This window comes from Heterodontus francisci, chromosome 15, assembly GCF_036365525.1.
Source record: "Heterodontus francisci isolate sHetFra1 chromosome 15, sHetFra1.hap1, whole genome shotgun sequence".
NCBI lineage: Eukaryota > Metazoa > Chordata > Chondrichthyes > Heterodontiformes > Heterodontidae > Heterodontus > Heterodontus francisci.
The window spans coordinates 25,410,877-25,437,604 of NC_090385.1; the positions used below are offsets into that span (position 1 = coordinate 25,410,877).

At 44.3% G+C, this 26,728-nt stretch overlaps 2 protein-coding genes across 4 annotated transcripts in view; one reads left to right on the forward strand and one right to left on the reverse strand.

Annotated features, from left to right (window-relative positions):
- The window catches only part of uprt (uracil phosphoribosyltransferase (FUR1) homolog (S. cerevisiae)), a 62,016-nt gene extending 39,281 nt beyond the window's left edge, over nt 1-22,735 (forward strand). Inside the window, exon 7 of one of the 2 annotated variants that reach the window (XM_068047277.1) lies at nt 22,190-22,735. In XM_068047277.1, coding sequence (XP_067903378.1) covers nt 22,190-22,212 — 23 coding nt within the window. In that variant the 3' untranslated portion in view covers nt 22,213-22,735. Of the gene's footprint in view, nt 1-6,329; nt 6,652-22,189 lie in introns of those variants that run through there. The other variant, XM_068047278.1, reaches the window with a different exon arrangement.
- Nucleotides 1-26,728, reverse strand: part of zdhhc15b (zinc finger DHHC-type palmitoyltransferase 15b) — a 62,780-nt gene that overhangs the window by 8,215 nt on the left and 27,837 nt on the right. Inside the window, exons 3-11 of one of the 2 annotated variants that reach the window (XM_068047272.1) lie at nt 26,025-26,119; nt 23,949-24,069; nt 22,222-22,291; nt 20,386-20,418; nt 9,800-9,920; nt 6,302-6,434; nt 4,805-4,931; nt 4,283-4,392; nt 987-1,063 (exon numbers count right to left, since the gene is read on the reverse strand). In XM_068047272.1, the coding sequence (XP_067903373.1) occupies nt 1,017-1,063; nt 4,283-4,392; nt 4,805-4,931; nt 6,302-6,434; nt 9,800-9,920; nt 20,386-20,418; nt 22,222-22,291; nt 23,949-24,069; nt 26,025-26,119 (857 nt within the window). In that variant the 3' untranslated portion in view covers nt 987-1,016. The remainder of the gene's footprint in view (nt 1-986; nt 1,064-4,282; nt 4,393-4,804; nt 4,932-6,301; nt 6,435-9,799; nt 9,921-20,385; nt 20,419-22,221; nt 22,292-23,948; nt 24,070-26,024; nt 26,120-26,728) is intronic. The other variant, XM_068047273.1, reaches the window with a different exon arrangement.

The following is a 26,728-nucleotide window of genomic DNA, read 5'->3' on the forward strand; positions in this document are numbered from 1 at the left end:
CGGTGGGGAAGGGCGGTTCCTGGATAATGGTCAAAAGCAGAAACTGAAGCTGAACCCAGGGTGCAGAGTGTCCAATTTTTAAACCTTACTCCCAGTTGAGATCAACACTGACCATGAATTTAACATGGGATTTCATTTGTCTGAAGGGGTTTGATATCACATCATCATGAACCAGCAGGGGTGATTTCCTCAATGAATTTTAAAATCATTAGATTAATGTATTGGAAATTTGGACTTAGAAATCTTCAAATCTTAACAAAATAAATAATTTTTGCATATTACATAACCTTTTTATTCTCACCAGTTGGAGTTTTTTTTACCGTGCTGCACATCTCAATTGAAAGGGAGAATAAATCTGATTCCAAGCCTTGCCAAATGACACTCAAAGTGGTCACCAGCAGGCTTGTCAAGAGTGACCCTGTGTGACTCTCTTATGTGCAAGTACTGGGCTTCTTCTCAGCTATAACCAGAACTTAAAGAAAGCAAGATGCTATTCAATGCACACGCTAATGCTCTGCCTCTCTTAAGGAACATACTTTACTCTATATGTTATTCCAAGATGATTGCTAGTGATGCTCTATGACCAGCCAAGAGCAACTTGCCAAACAGTAATCTGGGGTGATTCAATTTTGCTTACTGACTTGTGGCTTCATTCACTTCCCTTACCAACTATATTGGATTGGGAAGCTGTCATTACACAAAACCACACTTAATGCTGCAGCTTCACCACATAACAATTCTTATTAATCTGCAGGATACGTTTTCTTTACCTCATTGCACGCTTATTGACAAATGCAAGGATTTTGAGAGACTTGGACAATCTCATACATCACTTGCCTTTTGGGTAGCAAACTTGAAATTACTTCTTACTCAACCAACAGGAAATAGCACATTCCAGGATGAACTAAATTTTTGCTTCTATCCTCCTAACGAGTTGAAATAGAATCTGCAATCAGTGGAAATTACTGGGGATCACCAACACTGACCTGCGAATACTAAACAGCACCAGAGGTCAACTAGGACTCCATTTCAACTGTCACTGAGGTACTGCCACTTGCAGTTGCTAAAAAGAAAAAAGTTACATTTTAGAGAAAACAAATAATTGATTTCTTTCAAAAAAAAACTTATTTTCCCTTTGCTTCTACAGTTTTATACTGAATATTATAAGATTACAATACACAAATTTCTTTATTATTATACCCTCCCCCCAATCTTGCCCTGGTACCCAGCCCTTCCCAATTTTCTCCTTCCAGTACCAGTCAAGCAGCCATTCTTCATGTGTGAGCAAGCTGCTTGATCAAGAGCAGAACATGTGAAACTACCCTGTCCTCATTCAATGTTTATACCGACACACTTCCAGCAGAGCAAGCGAGCAGGAGCCAGAAAACTGGCCAATGTTTTCCCCTTCTTTAACCTGAGGACATCAAGGCCAATTGTAGTTAACCACCGCTGCTCAAGATCATCACAGAACAGGGATCAAACCTGAAGCTTTCCTATTTGGTTCTGTACCACAGCAAGTGGTACTGTTAACTAACTACATTTGGAGGTGGCACTCTCATAATTTCAGCCTTCAGTATTTAGCAGAAATCCTGTACTGTTCTCCTAAATGCCGAGGCGCTAATGGACGACAGATTAAATTGATAAAGTTTAGCAAAAAAATGACAAGAAGTTTATTAGAGAACTGGAGTATGCACTGGTTCCTTTAGCTACAGAGCCTTGGGTTTGAATCCACCTAAGCTAATGGCACAAATTCTCCTCTGTTCACCAGTTGCAAGGATCATATACGAAATCTCAGGCCAATTCCCAGTGGGCAGGAGTGCCGAATACAAGAATACTCAAAATTTGACATAAAGCGCATCATGATGGCTGGTGGGGTAATGGAAAAGTTGATTGCTGCACGGTTTTACATTATTAGACAGCCTGAAGTGAACTTGCTTGATGCTAATACATGTCAGAGCTAATCCTGGTAATTATAGGCTTTAATGTCTGTGGTAGGGAGAAATCGCAGAGACTTTATTTAAGGATAGAATTACCACCCATCTAGATAAAGAAAAAATAATTGGAAATATCTCAAAAAGGACGATCATTGTTGACAAACCTCAGGATTCTTTGAGGAGGTAACAGACATGCAGGTTGGAGGAAGTGCAGTGGGTGCAGTAAACATGGACTATAGGCAAACTTTTGACAAGATACCACACAGGAGATTACGAGAAAATTTTAAGAGGTATGGAATTAGGGGGAGGATGGCAAATTGAATTAAAATTGATTAGAAAGGACAAAACAAAGTAAGAGTTTGTCGGTGTGTTTGGAAGTAAGTAGCGATGTTCCCGTTCAGTTCTTTTCGTAAATTAAGGACTTAGGTAAAAACCTAGCGGGAATGGTGTTGAAATTTGCAGATGATATCAAAACAGAAAGTATGGCTAATTCTTTAAAGACCAAAGGAATTGACCAAGGGATATTCCATACTAATTGACGATGTATTTCTACGGATGTTCAAAACTGGAAAATATATTCTATTTCCTCAAAAGCCAAGAAATGTAAAGGGGGCATGATTCCCCCACCCCCTCTTATGTAAATTTATTAAGGAGGATTCCACATGCTGCTGGCATCGATTGTTTATAACCATTTTCATATGGGAGCAAATGGGGGGGGGGGGTGGCGGGGCAATGGGGGGGGGCGGCGGGGCGATGGGGGGGGGCGGCGGGGCGATGGGAGGGGGGGCGATGGGAGGGGGGGGTCGGGGAGAACGGGCCGCGGGGGTGGGTCGGGGAGAACGGGCGCGGGGGGGGGGTCGGGGAGAACGGGCGCGGGGGGGGGTCGGGGAGAACGGGCGCGGGGGGGGTCGGGGAGAACGGGCGCGGGGGGGGTCGGGGAGAACGGGCGCGGGGGGGGTCGGGGAGAACGGGCGCGGGGGGGGTCGGGGAGAACGGGCGCGGGGGGGGTCGGGGAGAACGGGCGCGGGGGGGGGGTCGGGGAGAACGGGCGCGGGGGGGTCGGGGAGAACGGGCGCGGGGGGGGTCGGGTGAGAACGGGCGCGGGGGGGGTCGGGGAGAACGGGCGCGGGGGGGGTCGGGGAGAACGGGCGCGGGGGGGGTCGGGGAGAACGGGCGCGGGGGGGGTCGGGGAGAACGGGCGCGGGGGGGGTCGGGGAGAACGGGCGCGGGGGGGGTCGGGGAGAACGGGCGCGGGGGGGGTCGGGGAGAACGGGCGCGGGGGGGGTCGGGGAGAACGGGCGCGGGGGGGGTCGGGGAGAACGGGCGCGGGGGGGGGGTCGGGGAGAACGGGCGCGGGGGGGGGTCGGGGAGAACGGGCGCGGGGGGGGGTCGGGGAGAACGGGCGCGGGGGGGGGTCGGGGAGAACGGGCGCGGGGGGGGGTCGGGGAGAACGGGCGCGGGGGGGGGGGTCGGGGAGAACGGGCGCGGGGGGGGTCGGGGAGAACGGGCGCGGGGGGGGGTCGGGGAGAACGGGCGCGGGGGGGGGTCGGGGAGAACGGGCGCGGGGGGGGTCGGGGAGAACGGGCGCGGGGGGGGGTCGGGGAGAACGGGCGCGGGGGGGGGTCGGGGAGAACGGGCGCGGGGGTGGGTCGGGGAGAACGGGAGCGGGGGGGGTCGGGGAGAACGGGCGCGGGGGGGTCGGGGAGAACGGGCGCGGGGGGGGGTCGGGGAGAACGGGCGCGGGGGGGGGGGGTCGGGGAGAACGGGCGCGGGGGGGGGGGGTCGGGGAGAACGGGCGCGGGGGGGGTCGGGGAGAACGGGCGCGGGGGGGGGTCGGGGAGAACGGGCGCGGGGGGGTCGGGAAGAGTGAGCGCAGAAAGATGGGGAGACGGTGGAAAGAGAATGGGTACCAGGGGAGAGAGAAGGGCCAGAGAGAGAGAGAAAGGAAAAGAAAAAAATATATACACAAATCCCCATCACACAATTAATTACCAATAACATACCAACAAGTCCTATATACTTATTGTGAAGTGACATTGCTCCCAAATTGGTGCTGCCATCTTCTAGCTCCTCTCCTGAGCCAGGTATGGAAACACAGTGTTTCATTATTCAGCTCCCAGTGCCCCAAGATGATCCTTAAATAGCTTATTAGATGTAGATAAACACTCAAGGAAGAAGGCATTATTCTAAGTATTTGAATGGGAGCTGGCTGAACATCAAATAACTTGGGTTGCAAACATCATCTCCAAAGCAACTGCACCAGGACAATACGCTTATAACAAAGTTTCTCATTTGACACATCAGAAAAGATGATTTCTATCAGGATAGCATTAATCTGATCGTCTTGCCTGTGTACTCCACATCTGATTCACCCTCGTCCCAGTGCGCCTCATTGGATAGTAACGGATTGTGACTCTCTGACTGCGATGTCATGGGGAAGAAATGCCCATCTCCAACACTGAAAGTGAAATTTAAAAATTCACTATGTTTAGAATGATTGAACTTGGCACGAAGGAAGTTGGTCATAAAAAGAATATATAATTCAGTCGTGGGGAAGGCCACATTTTATTGGAACACTTAACCAGTGACCTCCCATACATCCATTACATCGATTGTCCCTCTGATTGGCCAGCAGCTGGGTGGCAGGCTCCCTTCTTTAAAAGGGATTGGGAGCCCCAGCGCCAGGCAGTTAATTGCCTGAGCGCTAAAAGCTCGTTTGGGGGGTTCCCCAAATGGCTGAGACGGGATTGCCCCTGGTGTTCCAGTCCGGCGCCAGTACCCCACACCGAGCCGACAAAATTTAGCCCAACTAGTGCGCATTAATAATGAAAGTCTGAATGGATAGAATGCAATCCAAGAAAAGACAATACCTGGTAAAGATGGGAAGCAGCCAGTACTTCTTTTTTTGTCCAAATACTTGCTTTAAATTTTTCCCCACACCCAGATTAAAGCCATTTTTATCTGGACCGTGCTGAAATACTGGTGCTGAAAAGGCCTCTAGAGGAAAGGAAAGAAAGAAAACAAATAAAGAAAAATTCTATTGCATTGCTTTACTTTCAAAAGCAACCTGATGGCACATGCTTTGAAGCAGCAGCCACTTATTTCAGTTCTCAGAGGTGATCCGAGCTTTCCATTTTTAATATTAGTATATTTTTCCTTATAGTTTTCTATTGTACCCCCACTTTATAAAAAGTTAGTTTTTGAGCTCTCAGGCTACTGGATCCCAGACAAATACAATTATGAAACTGGCCACCACTGATACATCTTTGAATGGGATAGGCGAGGGGCACATCTAGCTTCTCCTCTCAGTGTTCCTTCCTTCTTTTCTGCACTGTACCCCAGCAAAATAAGAACTTACAACACCTAGTACTACATTTTTTTTTTAAATTGAGGACTAGTTCAATCTTGCCATTGGAGAAGTGTTATTGCTGGCTGACTCAAAATATTATGCAGAAAAGAGAAGCTCATTAAGAAAAAGATACAATTAGCCATGTTTCAGCACCCATGTTACAGTTAGGGCTTTCACCAACACCATTACTTGGGTAAACAGATAGATAACAGTTTGAATAAACTCTGAGTCTCCTCAAAACTGAAACTTGCACCTTTTGCTCTGGCATATATGTGACTTATAATACCCGTGCCAAACAACAAATTTTCATTACAGTAAACTGCTTGCTAAAGAATATATAGGATGCTAACTATAATCCCATTGGTTTGCAGGGGGAAAATACCATATTGCTAGGTCATCATACAAACTTAAGCTACTGGTCCAGCTTAGTTGCAGGTAAAATACTACACAGAAGCAGAAACACAACGTTGATTGTCCCTCCAGTTAATTTGTCAAACTCTTGCTAAACTTGGCTCAAGTGGTATATATGCAAGTACTGCTAACTGAATTCTACCATCTCCAACGTGTAGCATCACAAGGAAACCGAACCGAGATCATTGAAGGTCCCTACATTATAACAATGCTTATTCCCTTGAGGTTCAAGCATGTTTCTCGATGATAGTTATAACCATCAGCTCCATGACAATGATATCAATCCTAAACTACAATTTTACAATGGATCTCCATTTATATAGCAAATATAGGAGCAAGGGCTATTTTTTGTCCTGCAGATACTAGAACAGCCAGTCACCTGTGCAAACATTAACAAATCAGTCACAAACTATTGTTAGGGAATTAACACTTACAATATGTCCTTCCTTCAGAGATAACCTTTAATTTGATTAATTCTTTAATTAACGGTAAGAGGGGGAAATGAGGTAGCAGTGCTACGAGGGAGAAAACAAAAACAGGATCTCAAATCTACCCTATCCTCTTCCATTAACAATGCAATATTAGAGAGATGCTGCTTAACTCTTACCTAACGTAGATCTGTTCAAACTGACCAGCCAACAATGGTAACTGAGGAGGAACATGAGGCTGAGGAAGAACATGACAGCCACGAAGAGAAGAAACAGAACATGAAATTTTGCACGACCATCAGACAGACCACCCTGTCAATCAGAGAAAAAAATGAGCTGATGATATTTTTCTTCTATCATTGTGGAAGATCAAAATAAACTTTGATTTTCAAGGTTTAACTTCTCAAATTTGAAGACATGTATTACATGCTGGAAATATCACTGTTATTTTATGTGTTTTCATTTGTTCCTAGTCATGTAGTCAATAAAATGAAAGCAGATTAAAGGCAACACCTGGTGTAGCACTAAACTATACAGTTGAGAAGATCTTCGTTCAATCTGCAGTGTGAATTGAGTTAACTGATCTTAGTCTGTTCAGGAATTATGGTACTATAATTGGTCTCTGTGCCCCTGGTTGAGGAAGGTGGTGGGGAAGATAAGTCATCACGGGCTCCCACTCAAATAACAATGAACAGTACAGCACAGGAACAGGCCATTCGGCCCTCCAAGCCTGCGCAGATCTTGATGCCTGCCTAAACTAAAACCTTCTGCACTTCCAGGGTCTGTATCCCTCTATTCCCATCCTATTCATGTATTTGTCAAGATGCCTCTTAAATGGCGCTATCGTGCCTGCTTCCACCGCCTCCCCCGGCAGCAAGTTCCAGGCACTCACCACCCTCTGTGTAAAGAACTTGCCTCGCACATCCCCTCTAAACTTTGTCCCTTGCACCTTAAACCTATGTCCCCTAGTAACTGACTCTTCCACCCTGGGAAAAAGCTTCTGACTATCCACTCTGTCCATGCCACTCATAACTTTGTAAACCTCTATCATGTCACCCCTCCACCTCCGTCGTTCCAGTGAAAACAATCCAAGTTTATCCAACCTCTCCTCATAGCTAATACCCTCCCGACCAGGCAACATCCTGGTAAATCTCTTCTGTACCCTCTCCAAAGCCTCCTCATCCTTTTGGTAGTGTAGCGACCAGAATGGCACGCAATATTCCAAGTGTGGCCTAACTAAAGTTCTGTACAGCTGCAGCATGACTTGCCAATTTTTATACTCTATGCCCCGACCGATGAAGGCAAGTATGCCGTATGCCTTCTTGACTACCTTATCCGCCTGCGTTGCCACTTTCAGTGACCTGTGAACCTGTACGCCCAGATCTCTTGATCATTAACACATTTCAACAGTGGCTACTGGATAATGTTGAGCGAGGAGAGAATTGGGCTTGCCGATGACACCACCTGAGGCCAAATAGCTTGCCAACACTCACTATTTAGGCTCAGATAATGAATGGCCACTGCGGTAAGGCACTGGCAGGTTGCTAGCATCAATGGAACTGCATGGTAGCAAGAAATTGTACCTTCGAGAATTGGGATGGAAAAAAAAGTCAAAAAAATTTAATTCATAATTGCAGTAAAGATTACACAAGAACATAAAAAATAAGAGTAGGCCATTTGGCCCCTCAAGCCTGCCCCGCCATTCAATAAAATAATGGCTGATCTGCCCCAGACCTCAACTCCTCTTTTGTGCCAGCTCCTCATAGCCCTCAATTCCTCGATACTTCAAAAATCTATCTACCTCCTCTTTAAATACTTTCAGTGATCTAGCCTCCATAACTCTCTGGGGTAGAGAATTCCAGACATTCACTACCCTCTGAGAGAAGAAATTCCTTCGTATCTCAGTTTTAAATGAATGCCCCCTTATTCTGTAACTATGTCCCCTGGATCGAGATTCCCCCACTAGTGAAAACATCTTCTCAACATCGACCCTGTCAAGCCCCCTCAGAATCTTGTAAGTTTCAATAAGATCACCCCTCATTCTTCTGAACTCTAATGAATAAAGGCCTAAGCTGTTTAGCCATTCTTGAGAAGTCAATCCCTTCATCCCAGGAATCAACCTAGTGAATCTCTTTTGAACCGCCTCCAATGCCAGTATATCCTTTCTTAAATATGGACACCAAAACTGTACACAGTACTCCAGGTGCGGCTTCACCAACATCCTGTACAGTTGTAACAAGACTTCCCTATTTTTTGATTCTTCCAACCAAAGTGCATGACCTCCCACTTTCCTACATTAAACTCCATCTGTCAAGTTTTTGCCCACTCACTCAACCTATCTATATCCCCTTGCAGATTCCTTATGTCCTCATCACAACATGCCCTCCCACCTATTTTTGTATCGTCAGCAAATTTGGATATATTACACTCTGCCCCTTCCTCCAAGTCATTATATAGGTCGTAAATAATTGTGGCCCGAGGACTGATCCTTGTGGCACTCCACTAGTTACATCTTTCCCACCTGAAAAAGACCCATTAATCCCGACACTCTGTCTTCTGTGAGTTAACCAATCCTCAATCCATGCTAATACATTACCCCCAATACCGTGAGCTCCTATCTTGTGCAATAATCTTTTATGCGGCACCTTATCGAACGCCTTCTGGAAATCCAAATACACTACATCTACCGGTTCCCCTTTATCAACTCTGCTCGTTATATCCTCCAAGAACTCCAGCAGATTTGTCAAACACGATTTCCCTTTCACAAAACCATGTTGACTCTGTTTGATTGTGTTAAGCTTTTCTAAATGTCCTGTTATTTCTTCCTTAATAACGGACTCTAGCATTTTCCCAACAACCGATGTTAGGCTGACTGGCCTATAGTTTCCTGCTTTTTGTCTCCCTCCCTTTTTGGTCACATTAGCAGTTTTCCAATCTGCTGGGACCCTCCCAGAATCCAGTGAATTCTGGAATATTTTGACCAATGCCTCCACTATCTCTGCAGCCACTTCCTTTAAAACCCTTGGCTGTCGGCCATCGGGTCCTGGCTACTTGTCTGTCTTTAGTACCATTAGTTTGTCAAATACTTTGTCCCTCATGATAGAGACTATTATAAGGTCTTTCCTCCCATTAGCTCCTTGCTTATCTGATATCTGTGGAATGTTTATAGTGTCCTCCACCGTGAAGACTGATGCAAAATATTGGTTTAAATTATCTGCCATTTCCCTGTTCCATGTTAACAATTCTCCAGTCACATCCTCCAAGGGTCCCACACTCACTTTAGCAACTCTCTTGCTTTTTGTTTTTATATTTCTTGCCAGTTTACTTTCATAATCAATTTTCTCCCTCTTTATTAGCTTTTTAGTCATCCGTTGCTGGTTCCTAAAAAATTCCCAATCCTCTGGCCTACCACTAGTTTTCGTCGCTTTGTATGCCTTAGTTTTTGAATGGATACTCTCCTTGACCACCTTTGTTAACCACGGGTGGTTCATGCTTCTCATCGACTCCTTTTTGACAGGGATAAATTGTTAAATCATGAAAAGTGAAAGGATGTACAAGTGTGTTGTCTATACATCAGACCAATTAACTTCATTATATGAAGAGTAAAGAGGCAATTCCTAGGTCTATTTGTGTACATTCTCTGTTTTTGGTGGTGATAGATGCAAAGTGGAACTTACCGTCCAAAACATGATGAAGTATTGTAGAACAGTGGCAGCAACAAACAAGCAATACAACATGGAATATCCCAAAAACAGCAGAAAAAATTTATAGTTTGAAAATCCAACACAGTTGTTCACCCTAGAGAAAAAGAAATTTTTCAGGATAGAGTCTCTGTTCATAATAATAGAGAAAAAAAAAGTCTTGCATTTATGTAGCACTTTTCATGACCTCAGATTGCCCCAAAAGCAGTTTAGTCATTGAATTACTTTTGAAATAGTTACTGATGTAATATAGGAAATGCGGCAGTGAATATGCACACAGCAAAGTTCCACAAACAGCAGCGAGGTGATGACCAGATAATTTTTTAAAAATTCGTTCATGGGATGTGGCCATCGCTGGCTAGGACAGCATTTATTGACCATCCCTGCTTGCCCTTGAGCTGCCTTCTTGAACCGCTGCAGTCCATGTGGGGTAAGTACACCCACAGTGCTGTTAGGGAGTTCCAGGATTTTAACCCAGTGACAATGAAGCAATGGCAATATAGTTCCAAGTCAGGATGGTGTGTGGCTTGGAGGGGAACTTGCAGGTTGTGTGTTCCCATGCATCTACTGCCCTTGTCCTTCTAGGTGGTAGAGGTCGCAGGTTTGGAAGGTGCTATCAAAGGAGCCTTGGTGCGTTGCTGCAGTACACACTGCTACCACTGTGCATCAGTGGTGGAGGGAGTGAATGTTTGTCGGGGTGCCAATCAAGCGGGCAGCTTTGTCCTGGATGGTGTCGAGCTTCTTGAATGTTGTTGACACTGCACCCATCCAGGCAAGTGGAGAGTATTCCATCACACTCCTGACTTGTGCCTTGTAGGTGGTGGACAGGCTCTAGGGAGTCAGGAGGTGAGTTACTCGCCGCAGGATTTCTAGTCTCTGACCTGCTCTTGTAGCCACGGTATTTATGTGGTTACTCCAGTTCAGTTTCTGGTCAATGGTAACCCCCAGGATGTTGATAGTGGGGAATTCAGCGATGGTAATGCCATTGAATGTCAAGGGAAGATGGTTAGATTCTCCCTTGTTTGAGATAGTCATCGCCTGGCACTTGTGTGCCGCGAATGTTACTTGCCACTTATCAGCCCAAGCCTGGATATTGTCCAGGTCTTGCTGCATTTCTACACGGACTGCTTCAGTATCTGAGGAGTTGCGAATGGTGCTGAACATTGTGCAATCATCAGCGAACACCCCTACCTCAGACTTTATGATTGAAGGAAGGTCATTGATGAAGCGTTGAAGATGGTTAGGCCTAGGACACTACCCTGAGGAACTCCTGCAATGATGTCCTGGAGCTGAAATGATTGACCTCCAACAACCACAACCATATTCCTTTGCGCTAGGTATGACTCCAACCAGCGAAGCGTTTTCCTCCCGATTCCCATTGATTCCAGTTGTGCTTGGGCTCCTTGATGCCATACTCGGTCAAATGCTGCCTTGATGTCAAGGCAGTCACTCTCACCTCACCTCTGGAGTTCAGCTCTTTTGTCCATGTTTGAACCAAGGCTGTAATGAGGTCAGGAGTTGAATGGCCCTGGCAGAACCCAAATTGAGCATCACTGAGCAGGTTATTGCTAAGCAAGTGCCGCTTGATAACACTGTCGACAACACCTTCCATCACTTTACTAATGATCAAGAGTAGACTGATGGGGCGGTAATTAGCAGGGTTGGATTCGTCCTGCTTTTTGTGTACAGGACATATCAGGGCAATTTCCCACATTGCTAGATAGATGCCAGTGTTGTAGCTGTACTGGAACAGCTTGGCTCGGGGCATGGCAAGTTCTGGAGCACAAGTCTTCAGTACTATTGCCGGAATGTTGCCAGAAACTTTGCAGTATCCAGTGCCTTCAGTTGTTTCTTGATATCATCATTGAGGATGGGGATTACCATCGCTGAATCCCCCACTATCAACGTCCTGGGGGTTACCAATGACCAGAAACTGTACTGCAGTAGCCATATAAATACCGTGGCTACAAGAGCAGGTCAGAGGCTAGGAATCCCAAGGCGAGTAACTCACCTCCTGACTCCCCAAAACCTGTCCACCATCTACGGGGCACAAGTCAGGAGTGTGATGGAATACTCTCCACTTGCCTGGATGGATGCAGTGCCAACAACACTCAAGAAGATCGACACCATCCAGGACAAAGCAGCCCGCTTGATTGGCACCCCATTCTCAAACATTCACTCCCTCCACCACCGATGCACAGTGGCAGCAGTGTGTACTGCAGCAATGCACCAAGGCTCCTTAGGCAATACCTTCCAAACCTGCGACCTCTGCTACCTAAAAGGACAAGGGCAGCAGATGCATGGGAACACACCACCTGCATGTTCCCCTCCAAAGCACACGCCATCCTGACTTGGAACTATATCCCCGTTCCTTCACTGTAGCTGGATCAAAATCCTGGAACTCCCTTCCTAACAGCGCTGTGAAATAGACAGTTATAAGCTCTAGCCATAGTCCCAAAGGACCATAGGCATCCCTCCCTATTACAGAGAGACAGTTGGTGATGTACAGCTTGAGGGTCATCACACCTCAAGCATGGGACAATGTGAGGAGGCAGGCCTCCATAAACTACCACATCAGTACGGGGATTGAACCCGCACTGGCGTCTTTTTGCCTCATACTATAGCCAACTGAGGTAACCGACCCCCCCCCCCCCCCCTAGACAGTTATATGAACAGGAAGAATGTGCAGGGTTACGGCGAGAAGGCGGGGGAATGGAACTGAGGGAATTGCTCTTTCAGAGAGCCAGTGTGGACACGATGGGCTGAATGGCCTCCTTCTACACTGTCACAATTCTGTCCTTTAGGACCCGATCAGCTCCGTCAGTAATGGTGCTCCCGAGCCACTCTTCGTGATGGGCATTGAAGTCCCCCACCCAGAGTACATTCTGTGCCCTTGCCACCCTCAGTGGTTCCTCCAAGCTCAACATGGAGGAGTACTGATTAATCAGCTGAGAGTAGGTGGTAATCAGCAGGAGGTTTCCTTGCTCATGTTTGACCTGATGCCATGAGACTTCATAGGGTCCGGAGGTGATGTTGAGGACTCCCAGGGCAACTCCCTCCCGACTGTATACCACTGTGCCGCCACCTCTGCTGGGTCTGTCCTGACATCGGCTGAGAGATAAATATCGATCAGGAATTGGGGGCAAACTCCCTCGCTCTTCTTTGAAATAGTGCCATGGTATCTTTTACCTGAGAAGGTAGACTAGGTCTTGGTATAACTCATCTGAGAGATGATCTCTCTGACATTGCAGCATTCTCTCATTACAATACTGAAGTATCAGCCTAGATTCCGGGTTTAAGTCCTCAGCGTGGAACTTGAACCTACAACCTGTTGACTCAGAGGCTAGTGCTACCACTGAGCAAATCATGTAGATTTTTAATGTTGCCTGTTCTCTTGTACCAAGGTGTAAATGTAAACAGATTTCCCAAATCACTAACATTCTTCACTTTGAATAAACTGGAGTTCAAACCTTGATTCCAAGAAGGCCTTAATTTTTTGAAACAACACATTAACTACCAGGTAAAAGCTGCATTCAATGATCCACTAGTCTGAAATCAAAGCCCACCACTCAATATCTGGGAGTGACGTAAAGTGTTAATGCATGCAATCAGATGGACAAGAGGTAGAACTTCTTAGGCCTTTCAAATTAAGTAGTCTTAGAATACTAACTGTACATTTATTCTACATTTAAATTCTTGTTTTAATTCTCTAAACTAACACTTCTCGCCCACAGTGACAACTGAACAATAGCTAAATAGCAATTTTGAAGGGTTTTCAAAATATTACCAAGGAGATAATATGGCTATTAAAAAAAAAGACAAGATCATCTGAACAGGATTTATAATTTAAATGATTATTACAGTCTTGCATCGCTCAAGTGATCCTTGGTGCACGCAAGCCTCTCCACCACGTCAAGGTGGCAATCCACGGAGGGATGACATCGGGAGCCTCCTTGCTCCTGGTAGGGCCACCCATGGCGGTAAGGTCAGGGAGTTGTGCCAGACAAAGTGCGGTCCAAAAAGTCCTCAATGGCAGAACAGGCGAAGGAAGACTGTGCATCTCACCGGCTGCGAAGGTGGAAGAAGGCTGCAGCACCAAGGTGGTCCCAGTCATTGTGTTATGACACATCACTGAAATCTGACCACCAATCCATCAAGATCATGCGGACAGCGACGGTGCCCCATGGTCCCCACGTTAAACAAAGTCACGCGCAGGCTTCTACTAGAGTCCATTTGCCTAGTCCTGTGGCGATGGAGAATTGGCGACGGGGACAGGGCTGTGAACCCAGGAGTCCCGAGTCAAGAACCTGCACACAGGCGACCGATGCATGAAGGTCACTGGACAGCTGTGTTGGGACAGAGGTTTCTTTAGGCAGCAGCATCGGTGACTGAGCAGTCCTCTTCAGGATACCCTCTGCTCACCCCAAATGGAGAGGGGGCTAGAAAAGGTGCCCTAAAAATAGGCTGTCCCACTTTCTCCTGGCTAGGGAACTACACCCCACGGGTTCTGACGTGATATGGAGGGGGATAAGAAAGGAGGGGGAGTGGCAATTTTGGTCAAAGAAACTATAACAGCTGTGAGGAGGGATGATTTGTTGGAAGGTTCATCAAATGAGGCCATTTGGATTCAGCTAAGGAACAAAAATGGGGCAATCACACTGCTGGGTGTGTACCGTAGACCCCTAAACAGACAGATAGAGCAGATATGTAGGCATACCTCTGAGAAGTGCAAAAACAACAGGGCAGTAATAATAGTGGATTTTACCGACCCCAATATTAACTGGGATAGTTTTAGTGTGAAAGGAATTGAGGGAGCAGAATTCTTGGGGTGCATTCAGGAGAACTTTTTTGACCAGTATATAGCAAGTCCAACAAGAGAGGGTGCAGTTTTAGACTTAGTTTTCGGAAATGAAGCTGGGCAGTTGGAAGGAGTGGCAGTGGGAATACATTTTGGTGGTAGTGATCATAATTCAGTCAGTCAGTTTTAACATAATTATGGAAAAGGACTGAGGTAGAACAAGAGTTGAAGTTCTCAAATGGGGACAGGCCAATTTTACTAAACTGAGGTCCGATTTAACTAAAGTGGACTGGGAACAGTTACCTGAAGGTAAATCAGAGTCAGAGCTGTGGGAGGCATTCAAAGCGGAGATTCAAGGGGTTCAGAGTAAACACCTTCTCTTCACAAATTTTCCAGTCAGCCAAATCTAGAGCCCCATGGATGTCAAGGAGCTTACAGGGTATGATAAGGCAGAAAAGGAAAGCTTATGTCCAACACCGAGAACTCAATACATCAGAAAGCCAAGAGGAGTATAGAAAGCGGAGGGGTGAAATCAAAAAGGAAATCAGTAAAGCAAAGAGAGGGCATGAAAGAATATTGGCAAGCCAAATCAAGGTGAACCCAAAGATGTTTTATCAATACATTACGAGTAAGAGGATAACTAAGGAGAGAGTAGGACCCATAAAAGACCAAAAAGGTAACCTATCTGTAGGGGCGGAAGATGTTGGTATTATTCTTAATGAATACTTTGCACCTGTCTTCACAAAAGAGGGGGACGAAGCAGATATTATAGGTAAGGAAGAGGGGTGTGAAGTATTGGATGTGATAAAAGTAGGGAGAGGGCATGTGTTAAGGGGATTAGCATCCTTGAAAGTTAATAAATCACCACAGCCAGATGAAATGTATCCCAGGCTGTTAAAAGAAGCAAGATAGGAAATAGCAGAAGGTCTGACCATCATATTCCAGTCCCCACTGGATACAGGTGTGGTGCCGGAGGATTGGAGAACTATTAACGTTGCACCGCTGTTTAAAAAGTGAGTGAGGGATAGACTGAATAATCACAAGCCAGTCAGTCTAACATCAGTAGTGAGCAAATTATTGGAATCTATTCTGAGAGACAGGATAAACTGTCACTTAGAAAGGCACAGATTAATCAAGGATAGTCAGCATGGATTTGTTAAGGGAAGATCTTGTTTGACCAATTTGATCAAATTTTTTGAAGAAGTAACAAGGAAGATAGATGAGGGTAGTGCAGTTTAATGTGGTCTACCTGGATTTTAGCATGGCTATTGACAAGGTCCCACATGGCAGACTAGTTAAAAAAATAAAATCCCATGGGATCCAGGGAAATGCAGCAAGGTAGTTACAAAGTTGGTTCAGTGGCAGAAAACAATGGGTAATTGTTGACAGGTGTTTTTGCAACTGGAGGGCTGTTTCCAGTGGCGTTCGGCAAAGCTCAGTACTGGGTCCTAAGCTATTTGTGGTATATATTAATGATTTGGACGTAAATGTAGGAGGCATGATCATGAGGTTTGCAGACGAATGGCCGTGTGGTAGATAGCGAGGAGGATGGCTGCAGGAAGATATTGATGGTCTGGTCAGATGGGCAGAAAAGCGGCAAATGGAATTCAACTTGGAGAAATGTGAGATGATGCATTTGGGGAGGTCAAACAAGACAAAGGAATACACGACTATTGGGAAAATACTGAGAAGTGTAGAGGAAGTGAGGGACATTGGAGTGAATGTCTACAGATCCATGAAGGTAGGACAGGTCGATAAGGTGGTTAAGAAGGCATATGGAATCCTTTCCTTTATTAGCCGAGGTATGGAATATAAAAGCAGAGAGGTTATATTGGAACTGTATAACTCATTGGTTAGGCCACAACGTGAGTGCTGTGTGCAGTTCTGGTCACCTCATTACAGAAAGGATGTAATTGCACTGGAGAGGGTACAGAGGAGATTTACGAGGATGCTGCCAGGACTGGAAAATGCAGCTATGAGGAAAGATTAGATAGGCTGGGGTTGTTCTCCTTGGAACAGTGAAGGCTGAGGGGAAATCGGACTGAAATGCACAAAATTTTGAGGGGCCTGGATAGAGTGGATGTGAACAGCCTATTCACCTTAGCAGAGAGGTCAGTGACTAGGGGACATAGATTTAAAGTGACTGGTAGAAAAATTAGAGGGATGAGGAAAAGTTTTTTCACCCAGAGCGTGGTGGGGGTCTGGAATTTACTGCCTGAAAAGGGTAGTTGAGGCAGAAACCCTCATCTCATTCAAAATGCACCTCAAGTGCCGTAATCTGCAGGGCTACGGACCAAATGCTGGAAGGTGGGATTAGATTGGGTGGATCATTTTTCAGTCGGCACAGACACAATGGGCCGTGGCCTCTTTCTGTGCCTTAAACTTTCTATGATTCTATGATTACCATCTTCATGGTCAAAGAAAGAAGAAAACTTTAAATTTTGCAACTTAGAATGTCAGAACATTCATCACGAATAATCTCAAGAGTGACCGCCCAGAAAGAACTGCATTCATATCACGTTAGCTATCAAGACTCCAAATTGACATCGCCGCCCTCAGTGAGACCCACCTTCCAGGGGAGGGGCAGCTGAAGGAACAACCAGGAGGATACACCTCCTAATGGAAAGGAAAGGCTGACAGCAACCCACGTGTTCACAGAGTTGATTTTGCCATCCAGAATAGGATCTTGGATGCACTGCCAGAACTCCCCAACTGCATAAATGAAAGACTCATGACACTTCATCTACAACTTAGCCGTAATCAAAACACCACAGTCATCAGCGCTATGCCTTAACCCTTGACTCCGATGAAGATGTTAAAGTTCTATTCTGACCTTGATGAAGTTCTCACTGCCATCCCAAAAGAGATCACCCTTCTGGGGAACTTTAATGCCAGGGTTGGCTGTGACGCCAACGTCTGGAGAGGAAACATTGGGAAAAACGGGGTGGGGAAAACCAATGCAAATGGGGTCCGCCTGCTGGCAAAGTGTACTCAGCATGGCCTCATTATAACAAACACCGTCTTCCGCCAGAAAGACAAATACAAAACCACATGGAGGCATCTTAGGTCAAAGCACTGGCACCTCCTGAATTATGTCATTGTTCGAGTCAAAGATCTAAGTGATGTCTATCACTCAATCCAGACGGGGAACTGGTACCTGCTGGACAGATCATCGACGTGTTCGATCGGTGTTGAACATTCACCTAGCACCAAGGCATCGCAAAACCCAAAAGTCCAAGAGGAGGAAGATCAATGTCTCAGCCCTAAAGCAGCCCAACCGAAGAGAGGAATTCCAAGTGCAGCTCACAACCTATCTGGAAAAACCTTCATGCATCCGACTCGATTTCAGAACAGTGGGAACAAATAAAGTCAGCTGTACTAGATTCCTGTGTCCAGACCATTGGTGCTGAGCATAGTCATCACCAGGATTGGTTTGATGAAAACAATGCTGTGACCTCCTGGAACAAAAACGAGCAGACTTCATTGCCTGGCAGAACAACCCAAGGTGGCAAGTCAAGAAGGCAGCATTCAAACAGCTCAATTCTGACACTCAAAGACAAATCTGGAAGAGGAAGGACATGTGGTGGGAAGAGAAAGCTTGAGACTATACGCCGACCATCATGACTTGCAAAGCTTTTTTGAAACTGTCAGGGCTATCTATAGACCAAGATCAAATAGACAAAATGCCCTTCGCTCACAGGATGGTGTCTCTCTTCTTAAGAATGACAATGCCATCCGTCAACGCTGGAAAGAACATTTTCAATAACTCCTCAACCGTGAATCCACAATGGCAGCTGATACTCTCCAGGCTATCCCCCATTACCCTGTGGTAGAATCCATGGATGGGAGAGCTGCAACTAGCAAACGGATGAAAAACAACAAAGCCTGCGGCCCGATGGTATTCCAGCTGAGCTCTTCAAAGCTGGTGGGCTTTTGTTCAAGTCTCTATGCACTCATCCTACAGATTGGCGAGAAAAATGAACTTACCCCCGACTTCAGGAACACGCAATTGTAATTATCTTCAAGAAGAGAGATAAATCATGCCGTGGGAACTCTTGTCCATAGCAGGGAAAATCCTGACATGCATTCTCCTGAATCACCTACTTCCTGTGGCTGAGTAAATCCTCCCAGAGACACAATGTGGCTTTAGATCTTCCAGAGGAACTTCCAACATGGTTTCTGCTGCCCGACAAATCCAGGAAAAATGTCGAGAACACCAGAAACTCTTCATTGCATTTATCAACCTGACCAAAGCATTTGACTCAGTAAATCGCGAGGCTCTGTGGATTGTGCTCCAAAAATTTGGATGTCCAAGAAACTTCTTCACAATCTTGCAATTGCTCCATATATGACATGACTGCAACTGTCTCGAGTGGGAGCTCAGAAACAGATGCCTTCAAAATCCAGACCAGGGTCAAGTAGGACTGTGTGATAGCCCTCAAACTATTTACAATCTACCTGACAGTGGCTATTCACCTTGTGAAAGATCAGCTGCCCTCTGGTGTTTGTTGTAAATACCACCTAGATGGATATCCCTTTAACCTCAGTTGCCTCTGTGCCAAAACTAAACTGACCACTATAGACATACATGATCTACAGTTTGTGGATGACTGCAGTGTCATTGCTTACTCTGAACCAGATTGGCAAGCCTCTCTCAATCTCTTCAACTCTGCATACAAGAGACACGGCCTGTACTTGAATATTGCCAAAACAAACTCCTAAATCAACCCACACTTGGTTAGCCAAATATTCCACCTCCCATATATGCTAAAGAGACGACTCTGGAATATGTTGAGCACTTCTCAAACTTTGGCAGCCATCTTTCTGAAAAGACCACTACTGACGAGGAAATTCAACATCGAATCAGCTGTGCCAGCTCAGCCTTCTACAAACTACAGTAGCGAGTGTTTGACAACGAAGACTTCCGCTAGGCAACAAAAGTTCTAGTGTATAAAGCAATTGTTGTCACCACACTCTTGTACTGCAGAGAGACCTGGACTGTGTATCAGCGACACATAAGCGTGCTAGAGAAATTCCATCAGCAATGCCTCTGCCGCATCCTCCGGATTCAATGGGAGGACCGTCGCTCCAACACTAGTGTCCTTCTTGAAGCCAGCTCCACAAGCATTCAGACAAAACTCCTGCAAAACCAAATTCGATGGACTGGACACTGTGTCCGGATGGCTGAAAACCGTTGCCTCTGCCAGGTCCCGTTTTCTCAACTCTCAAACGGCCAGTGTTCCGGGGAGGACAAAGAAAATGCTTCAAAGACACTCTGAAGCTCTCTTTGAACTGCAGCAGCATTGACATTGATGACTGGGAGGAGCTTGCTACCAATCGTTCAAAATAGCGACAACTGGACAACTGCATCATACTGCAAACACTTTATTGATGAGGCAGAGCGGCAGCAAAGAAGGAAAGAAAAGTAAACAAATCCTGCAATCCAGATCCCACTACCTCGTGTGATGTCCTGCCCCATGTGCCCAAAGGTCTGCAGGTCGAGAATCGGCTTGTTCAGTCACCTGAAGGCCCATGGCAGACCTTGAGTAGACGCCATCCTCGAATTGAGGGACAGCCAACAACGAACAGTCTTAAATTATGACAGAATAACCCTACAATCCAGGCATTGATACCAAGGGAGAAAATATCTTCTGTGCACTGTTCAACAAAACTGTAAACTTTGTTATAAATGGGTTTGTATCTTGGTCGTGACCAGTGCGACTGATAAGGGCTAGCAATATATTAAATATCAATTTGGACCTACCAAGGACAGTGATGATCCATTTTCAACACACATCTAAGAAACAAAGACAGCAATAAAATCCAGTTAGTGACAAATGATGGTACCGGACATCTAAAAAAGTAAAACCTCAGGGTAGCTCCAGGAGAAAAGAGTTTAGGTTTTTCAGTGAAATTGAATTCAAAATATTTAAAATATTTTAGTTGGCTATTTTAACAAAAGCCATTTTCTTGGGGCACAGAGTTCTGTGATCTATGTGTATCAGAATGTTAATTTGCATTTTGCTTTGGCTGGTATTACATAACAACTTGGATTTATATAGCACCTTTAACATAGTAAAACATCCCAATGCGCTATGCAGGAGCATTATGAAACAACATTTGAGAAAGCCTCAAAGGAACTATTAGGATGGGTGAAGACGCTTGATCAAAGAGATAGGTTTTTAAGAGCGTCTTAAGGGAGGAGCGAGAAATAGAGGTTTAGGGAGGGAATTCCAGAGCTTAGGGCCTAGGCAGCTGAAAGCATGGCTGCCAACTCCAACAGCGGAGTGATTAAAATCGTTGTTGCTTGCACAAGAGGCCAGAATTAGAGGAGCCCAGAGAACTGGGGGAGAAGGGAAAATAGTAAGTTCTATCAAATTAAAGGTCTAAAGTATGTTTAAGGAAAGTTTAATGGCTGAAGTATAATCCAGGAACCTTTCTTTGCTCAAGTAATTTCAGTCCATGATTCAATCTAGATAATGTAATCTACCGAGAGCAACATTAATCGTTTGCACATTTCAACAATTTGCCAGGTTTAAGCTTTCACTCCTTCTCCATTGTATATTCTTGATATTTCACCTTATGTTGTAAGAGTTCCACAGTCACCATCACATTGATATCACCATTCTAACTGAGATATCAGATAGGCAACATATTCATGATCTTTTACCAATAATGCTCTCAACCAACTGCTAAGTTCTGTGAAGGCAGTACAGATTAATTTACTCATCATTTTGTCCCATCCTATTTTTGGAGACATGCTTTCCTCTGCTCAGTGCCTCTAAAGCATTTAGCAGCAATGGGAACTTAACCATGGAGAAAAATGTACTTTGGGTTGGGGTGGGAATGGAACAACCCATGGTGTGTTGTTTTAACCATTATTTATTCAACCATTTACCATATCAGATAATTATAACCCTAAGTATAATAAACATCAGCTTGTCATACTAAATAATTATAACAGGCTATTTGTTCAATCCTGGGTTGAATATGTTACAGTATTTCTTGTGCTCTTGTAACATTTGTATTCTCTATTGCATTTAGAATTAGGACCACCTCAACTTGTAATAACTTTAAAAAATGCTAATCCCTCCTATTTTGAATTCCAGTGTGGCACAAAATATTTCAATGTATTTTGCCAGTTTCAGAAAGATGAAATTACATTCATCAAACAGAAGTGTTCCAGTAATAACTGAAATGTGCACAGATAGGCGAGCAATACATCAAATGGACTTTTACACATACAATCAATGGCGTCTGGGAAGCAGAGGTTCAAATGATGACGGAACCAGACAGAGAAGGTGTGATCAGTGTGACAAACACTCTCTAATAGAGAAACCATGCCCCTAATTTCACTGCAACATCACTCATAGATAACACTGCAGGTGAGAAATCCATTCATTGCATGCAATTGGTGTCACAATGGAGTTGCACTGAATTCAAATCGAGGCGTTTGAGCGGTAGGTAGTTGTTACAATTGGGTCTGTTAATTGTGGAACCCCGTGTATATGTATGATCCTGTATGCAAGGACATGGTTGATCTAAACAGTCTCATTCCTTTATTCTAGATTTTCTTAATGAAAAGACCTGAACTACATACGTATCACAGATGGAGCAGTGATGGCAGCGGTCAGGCTTAATCAGTTGACATCGGTCACAGTACCGGATGGCTAATGAGGGAAGAAAGCAAGGATTAGTACTACAAAATATACTTGAAAGTACTTGCACAACATACAATTTCAATTTCAGGATGTCATCATTTTTCAAAATCAAAACTTGTTAAAAACAAATTTCCTTTTTAAACCATTGCTACTTCATAGGATTTAGTTATTTACAAACAATCTGTAAATGTTAAAATATTGCATATCAATAGGTCTAATGGGTGGAGAATTTTGAAACACACCTTCAGAACTCTATTACTGATCAAAAATGAGTAAATTCTTTCTTTTTTGGGAAGGCAGTAAAGCCAGAGGAAGTAGAACAGTTAGTGAGTTAGGCTTCCCCAACCCCCTTCTCTGTCAGAATGCTCCGATTTACTCATCAGTAATGATCAATATTGTTCTAATTATAAAAGCAAAATACTGCGGATGCTGGAAATCTGAAACAAAAACAAGAAATGCTGGAATCACTCAGCAGGTCTGGCAGCATCTGTGGAAAGAGAAGCAGAGTTAACGTTTTGGGTCAGTGACCCTTCTTCGGAACTCAAACCTGTTCCGAAGAAGGGTCAGTGACCCGAAACGTTAACTCTGCTTCTCTTTCCACAGATACTGCCAGACCTGCTGAGTGATTCCAGCATTTCTTGTTATTGTTCTAATTATTCCCTCTTCAGATAATGCTTCCACAATCAGGAACTGAACATCATGTTTCTGCCCAGCTTATGAGAAACATCAGTTTTTCCATAATACGTCATGAACATGTATTAATATAATACATGAAAGTACAGAGCAAATTTTTTAGGATGATCAGGGTGGTTGGGCACTCACACTTCACCTAATTAAATGTCACCTTCAAGGCATATTGCAAGCCATCTTTAGCATTCCTGTCAATTGGTTCCCACTTCACAGTGATGCTAAAGATGATTTGTTACGAGCTGATGGCAGTTCAAAGCAATTTCCAGTGCTGATCCTCTACTCCCAGCACCCTGATACTTTCAGACTGCAGATCGCAGTGCAAAGATGGCCTTTTGCAGTTTGGATTCAATGGGCAAAGTTCTGTAGTGCCAAGAAGAGAAAAATTGTCAAAAATCAAAACCCAATTGGCTGTCCCAGCTGAGGGATAAAGTTAACAATAATTTAAAAGTTTAAAGAAATGAACTATTTTGTTTACTTGCATCATGACTTCACAACATCATGCATGACCAGAAGAATCCCCACAATCACAGTTCAGGTTTTGAGGGTTCCTTTGTGAAGATCTCCAAACCAGAAGTGAATGTGGGAGTGACTAGCTTTGAGTTCCATCGCTAAAGCATGAATGCACTACAAGACAATGTTTGAACTCAAATCATTAACTGTTTTCCAGCTGTTAGTTTTAAGATATCAGTTAAGATGCTATTCCATTGTTCTCGCTTCTAATTAAGGTAACAATAACTTCACTACAGCAATTTGGATCTGGGATTACTACATATAGATGCCAACGGTTACTTTTACGACTGATTTATTGCAATCACCCTGGTTGATAAGTTTCTTTTTTTTTTAAACATAGTTATCACAGGTTATAAATGTCATCCATCACAACATCAGACCTACTGTGATATTTACAGCCCAATACCACTTTGGCTACTTGCAACTGATTTATTTTAAAACTAAGTTTGCGATTGGATCTGGATACCTCCAGCTGCAGTCCTGGTGTATACTGGCAACTTTTTAGCAGCATCCAAGAGAATTTGCTTTTGTACTTCAGGCCTTTCTTCTCGCTCGTACCTTTCTTTATCAGCTCTGGACAATTGGAACTATAAGCACATAAAAAATGTAACAAAAACATATTCAAAATGTATTCATTCATGGGACATGGTCGTCACTGGCAAGGCCAAAATTTATTGCCATCCTTAATTGCCCTTGAGAAGGTGATGGTGAGCCACCTTCTTGAACTGCTGCAGTGAAGGTGCTCCCACATTGCTGTTAGGCAGGGAGTTCCAGGATTTTGACCCAGTGGTGACAAAGGAACAGTGATATATTTTCAAGTCAGGGTGGTGTGTGATTTGGAGGTGGTGGTGCGCCCGAGTGCCTGATTACTCTTGTTCTTCTAGGTGGAAGAGATCATGGGTTTGGGAGGTACTGTTGAAAAAGCCTTGGTGAGTTGCTGCAGCACATCTTGTAGATGGTACACACTGCAGGCATGCTGCGCCAGTGGTGAAGTGAGTGAATGTTTAAGGTGATGGTTGGGATGCCAATCAAGTGAGCTGCTTTGCCCTGGATGGTGCCGAGCTTCTCGAGTGTTGCTGGAGTTGCACTCATCCAGGCTAGTGGAGAGTATTCCATCACACTCTTGACTTGTGCCTTGTAGGTGGTGGAAAGGCTCTGTGAGTCAGAAGGCAAGTCACTTACAGCAAAGTACCCAGCCTCTGACCTGTTCCTACAGCCACCATATTTGCATAGCAGGTCCAATAAGGTGACTGCCTTATTGGATATTGGTGAGGGATTCAACGATGATAACACTATTGTCAAGAGTATGCCAGGAAGTGTCAAAATAAAATGGGTGATCAGCAGTGGAGCATGAAACATACAACAGACTTCTAAGTAATATAGTGGCAGGAAGTCAGAAAGATTGCCAGAGGCACATAACCCTCACCTTCTCCCCTATAAATACTCAAACTGATTCACCCTCACAGCTTGTTGCTGTTTACCATCAGGACTAGTTCTGCAAAACACAGTGGAAATGAGACAATAGAATTCAATCGTCCTCCAAAAAACCCTACAATCTCTCAGTGTATGGTTTTAGTACACTAGAATCTATTTGTATTAATTATTGCTATATTTTAAATCCAAAGATCTGTAGTATTCTAGTGTTGTGAATTGAGCACTAGCTAGTAATGCTACAAATTTGAAAGATGGCCTTTTTAAATCGGCAACCCCATTCATAAATTGATTACAGCCTGGCTGGGCCCAGAGGTGTTAAGCAGGGTTTCTGCCATCCTTCTCAGCAAGGAGGCAAAAGTCAGGGACTGTCCTGTCTGAGCAGTGCATTGGATGCTACCTCACAATCCTCAACAGCCAATTGAAGCAGGCTCTGCTAAAAGTCTGGAAGCAGGCTGCCTGCCCAACTCCAAAGATACAAGTCTGAGATGAACTGAAGTAGAAGAAAAATTGTGATAGGGAATGGAGAACAAAAAATAAGAACCTTAGTGTTACATACTATCCTGCAAAGATTTTATAGCCTGTAAAATCCTATAATGCTCTGTTATAAACATACCACAGCAGTGAGTTTTGTACAACTGCTTGTACCAGTTAAATATCTTGCAGCAACGGATTAAGCCTTGTTTTTAGAGGAGGTTTTTCCCCCATTGTTTATTTCCTTGCCCTTTAATTTAGTTTAAATTTTCCACCTTAAAGCCTCCAACTGAAACAGCCAACAGTTCAAGTTGGTTCATATCTGCCAATGCTGCTCAAGGCAAAGTGTGCAAAAAGGAGCCCAAAGCAACTCTCCCTCTCAATGGCCTTCTCTACAGTTTTCTCCAATAGCACTGCTGGAATCAGCATCCAACTGCACTGAAGGGGCTGTGGCAGACACCTTGCAATCCTCTACTTTGTAGCAGAGTGCCTTGGAGCATTAAGACCTTGCAATCAGTCTGATCAATCTAGTCATCTTTACATAAACCACATTGAAGTTAAACGCTACAAAGATTTGAACTTTATACATATATATAAAAAAAAACAGTCGCTGCACATTTCACTCAAATTGAATTACCTTTCGGGAAGGTTGAGATGGTTCTGTAAAAATAGCTTTGCAATAGGTCCACACAAACATCACAAAAAATAAATGAAATACCACGAGATACGCAGCTGCAATATAAAAAAAAAGATCAGATAAAACAAAAACAGTTCTATTTTTAAACAGATAAAAAAATACATGTAGCTATATTTACCAACAAATATGTTCGCGTATGTAAAGGTTGATTAGACATTCAGTTCCGCTTGACAGAGACAGTGGCTTAAGTTTTTCAATGATAATACTGATGGGAAGCCATTAAAATGAATGGACAGCAGTTGGCATTACAATTGGAAAACATAAGCCAGTGGCTCATCATATAAAGCAACAACAATAAAGCAATAATATAAAGAACAACAATGTGGAGACCTTCAGGATAATTTCTTGTAATAACTTTATCCTGGAGTATCACTCTTCAAGTCAAAAATTTGTTTTTCTTTGAAAAGATTAAATACATTAAATCTCACCAGGTAGTGGCAGTGCCTCCAATTAAGATTGCCATTTTGCCCAGTTCCTTGTTCATGGATGTTGGAATATACAATTTCTCTCAGCATACCATGCTCCTCCACTGAAAGCATGGATTGGTTTGATGATGGATGAAGGGGAGGTTTGAGAGGGGGTGGGAACAGAAGCTGAGAAACCTAAACCTAGAATTGGCCATGGAAACCTCACTAATAAGGCAG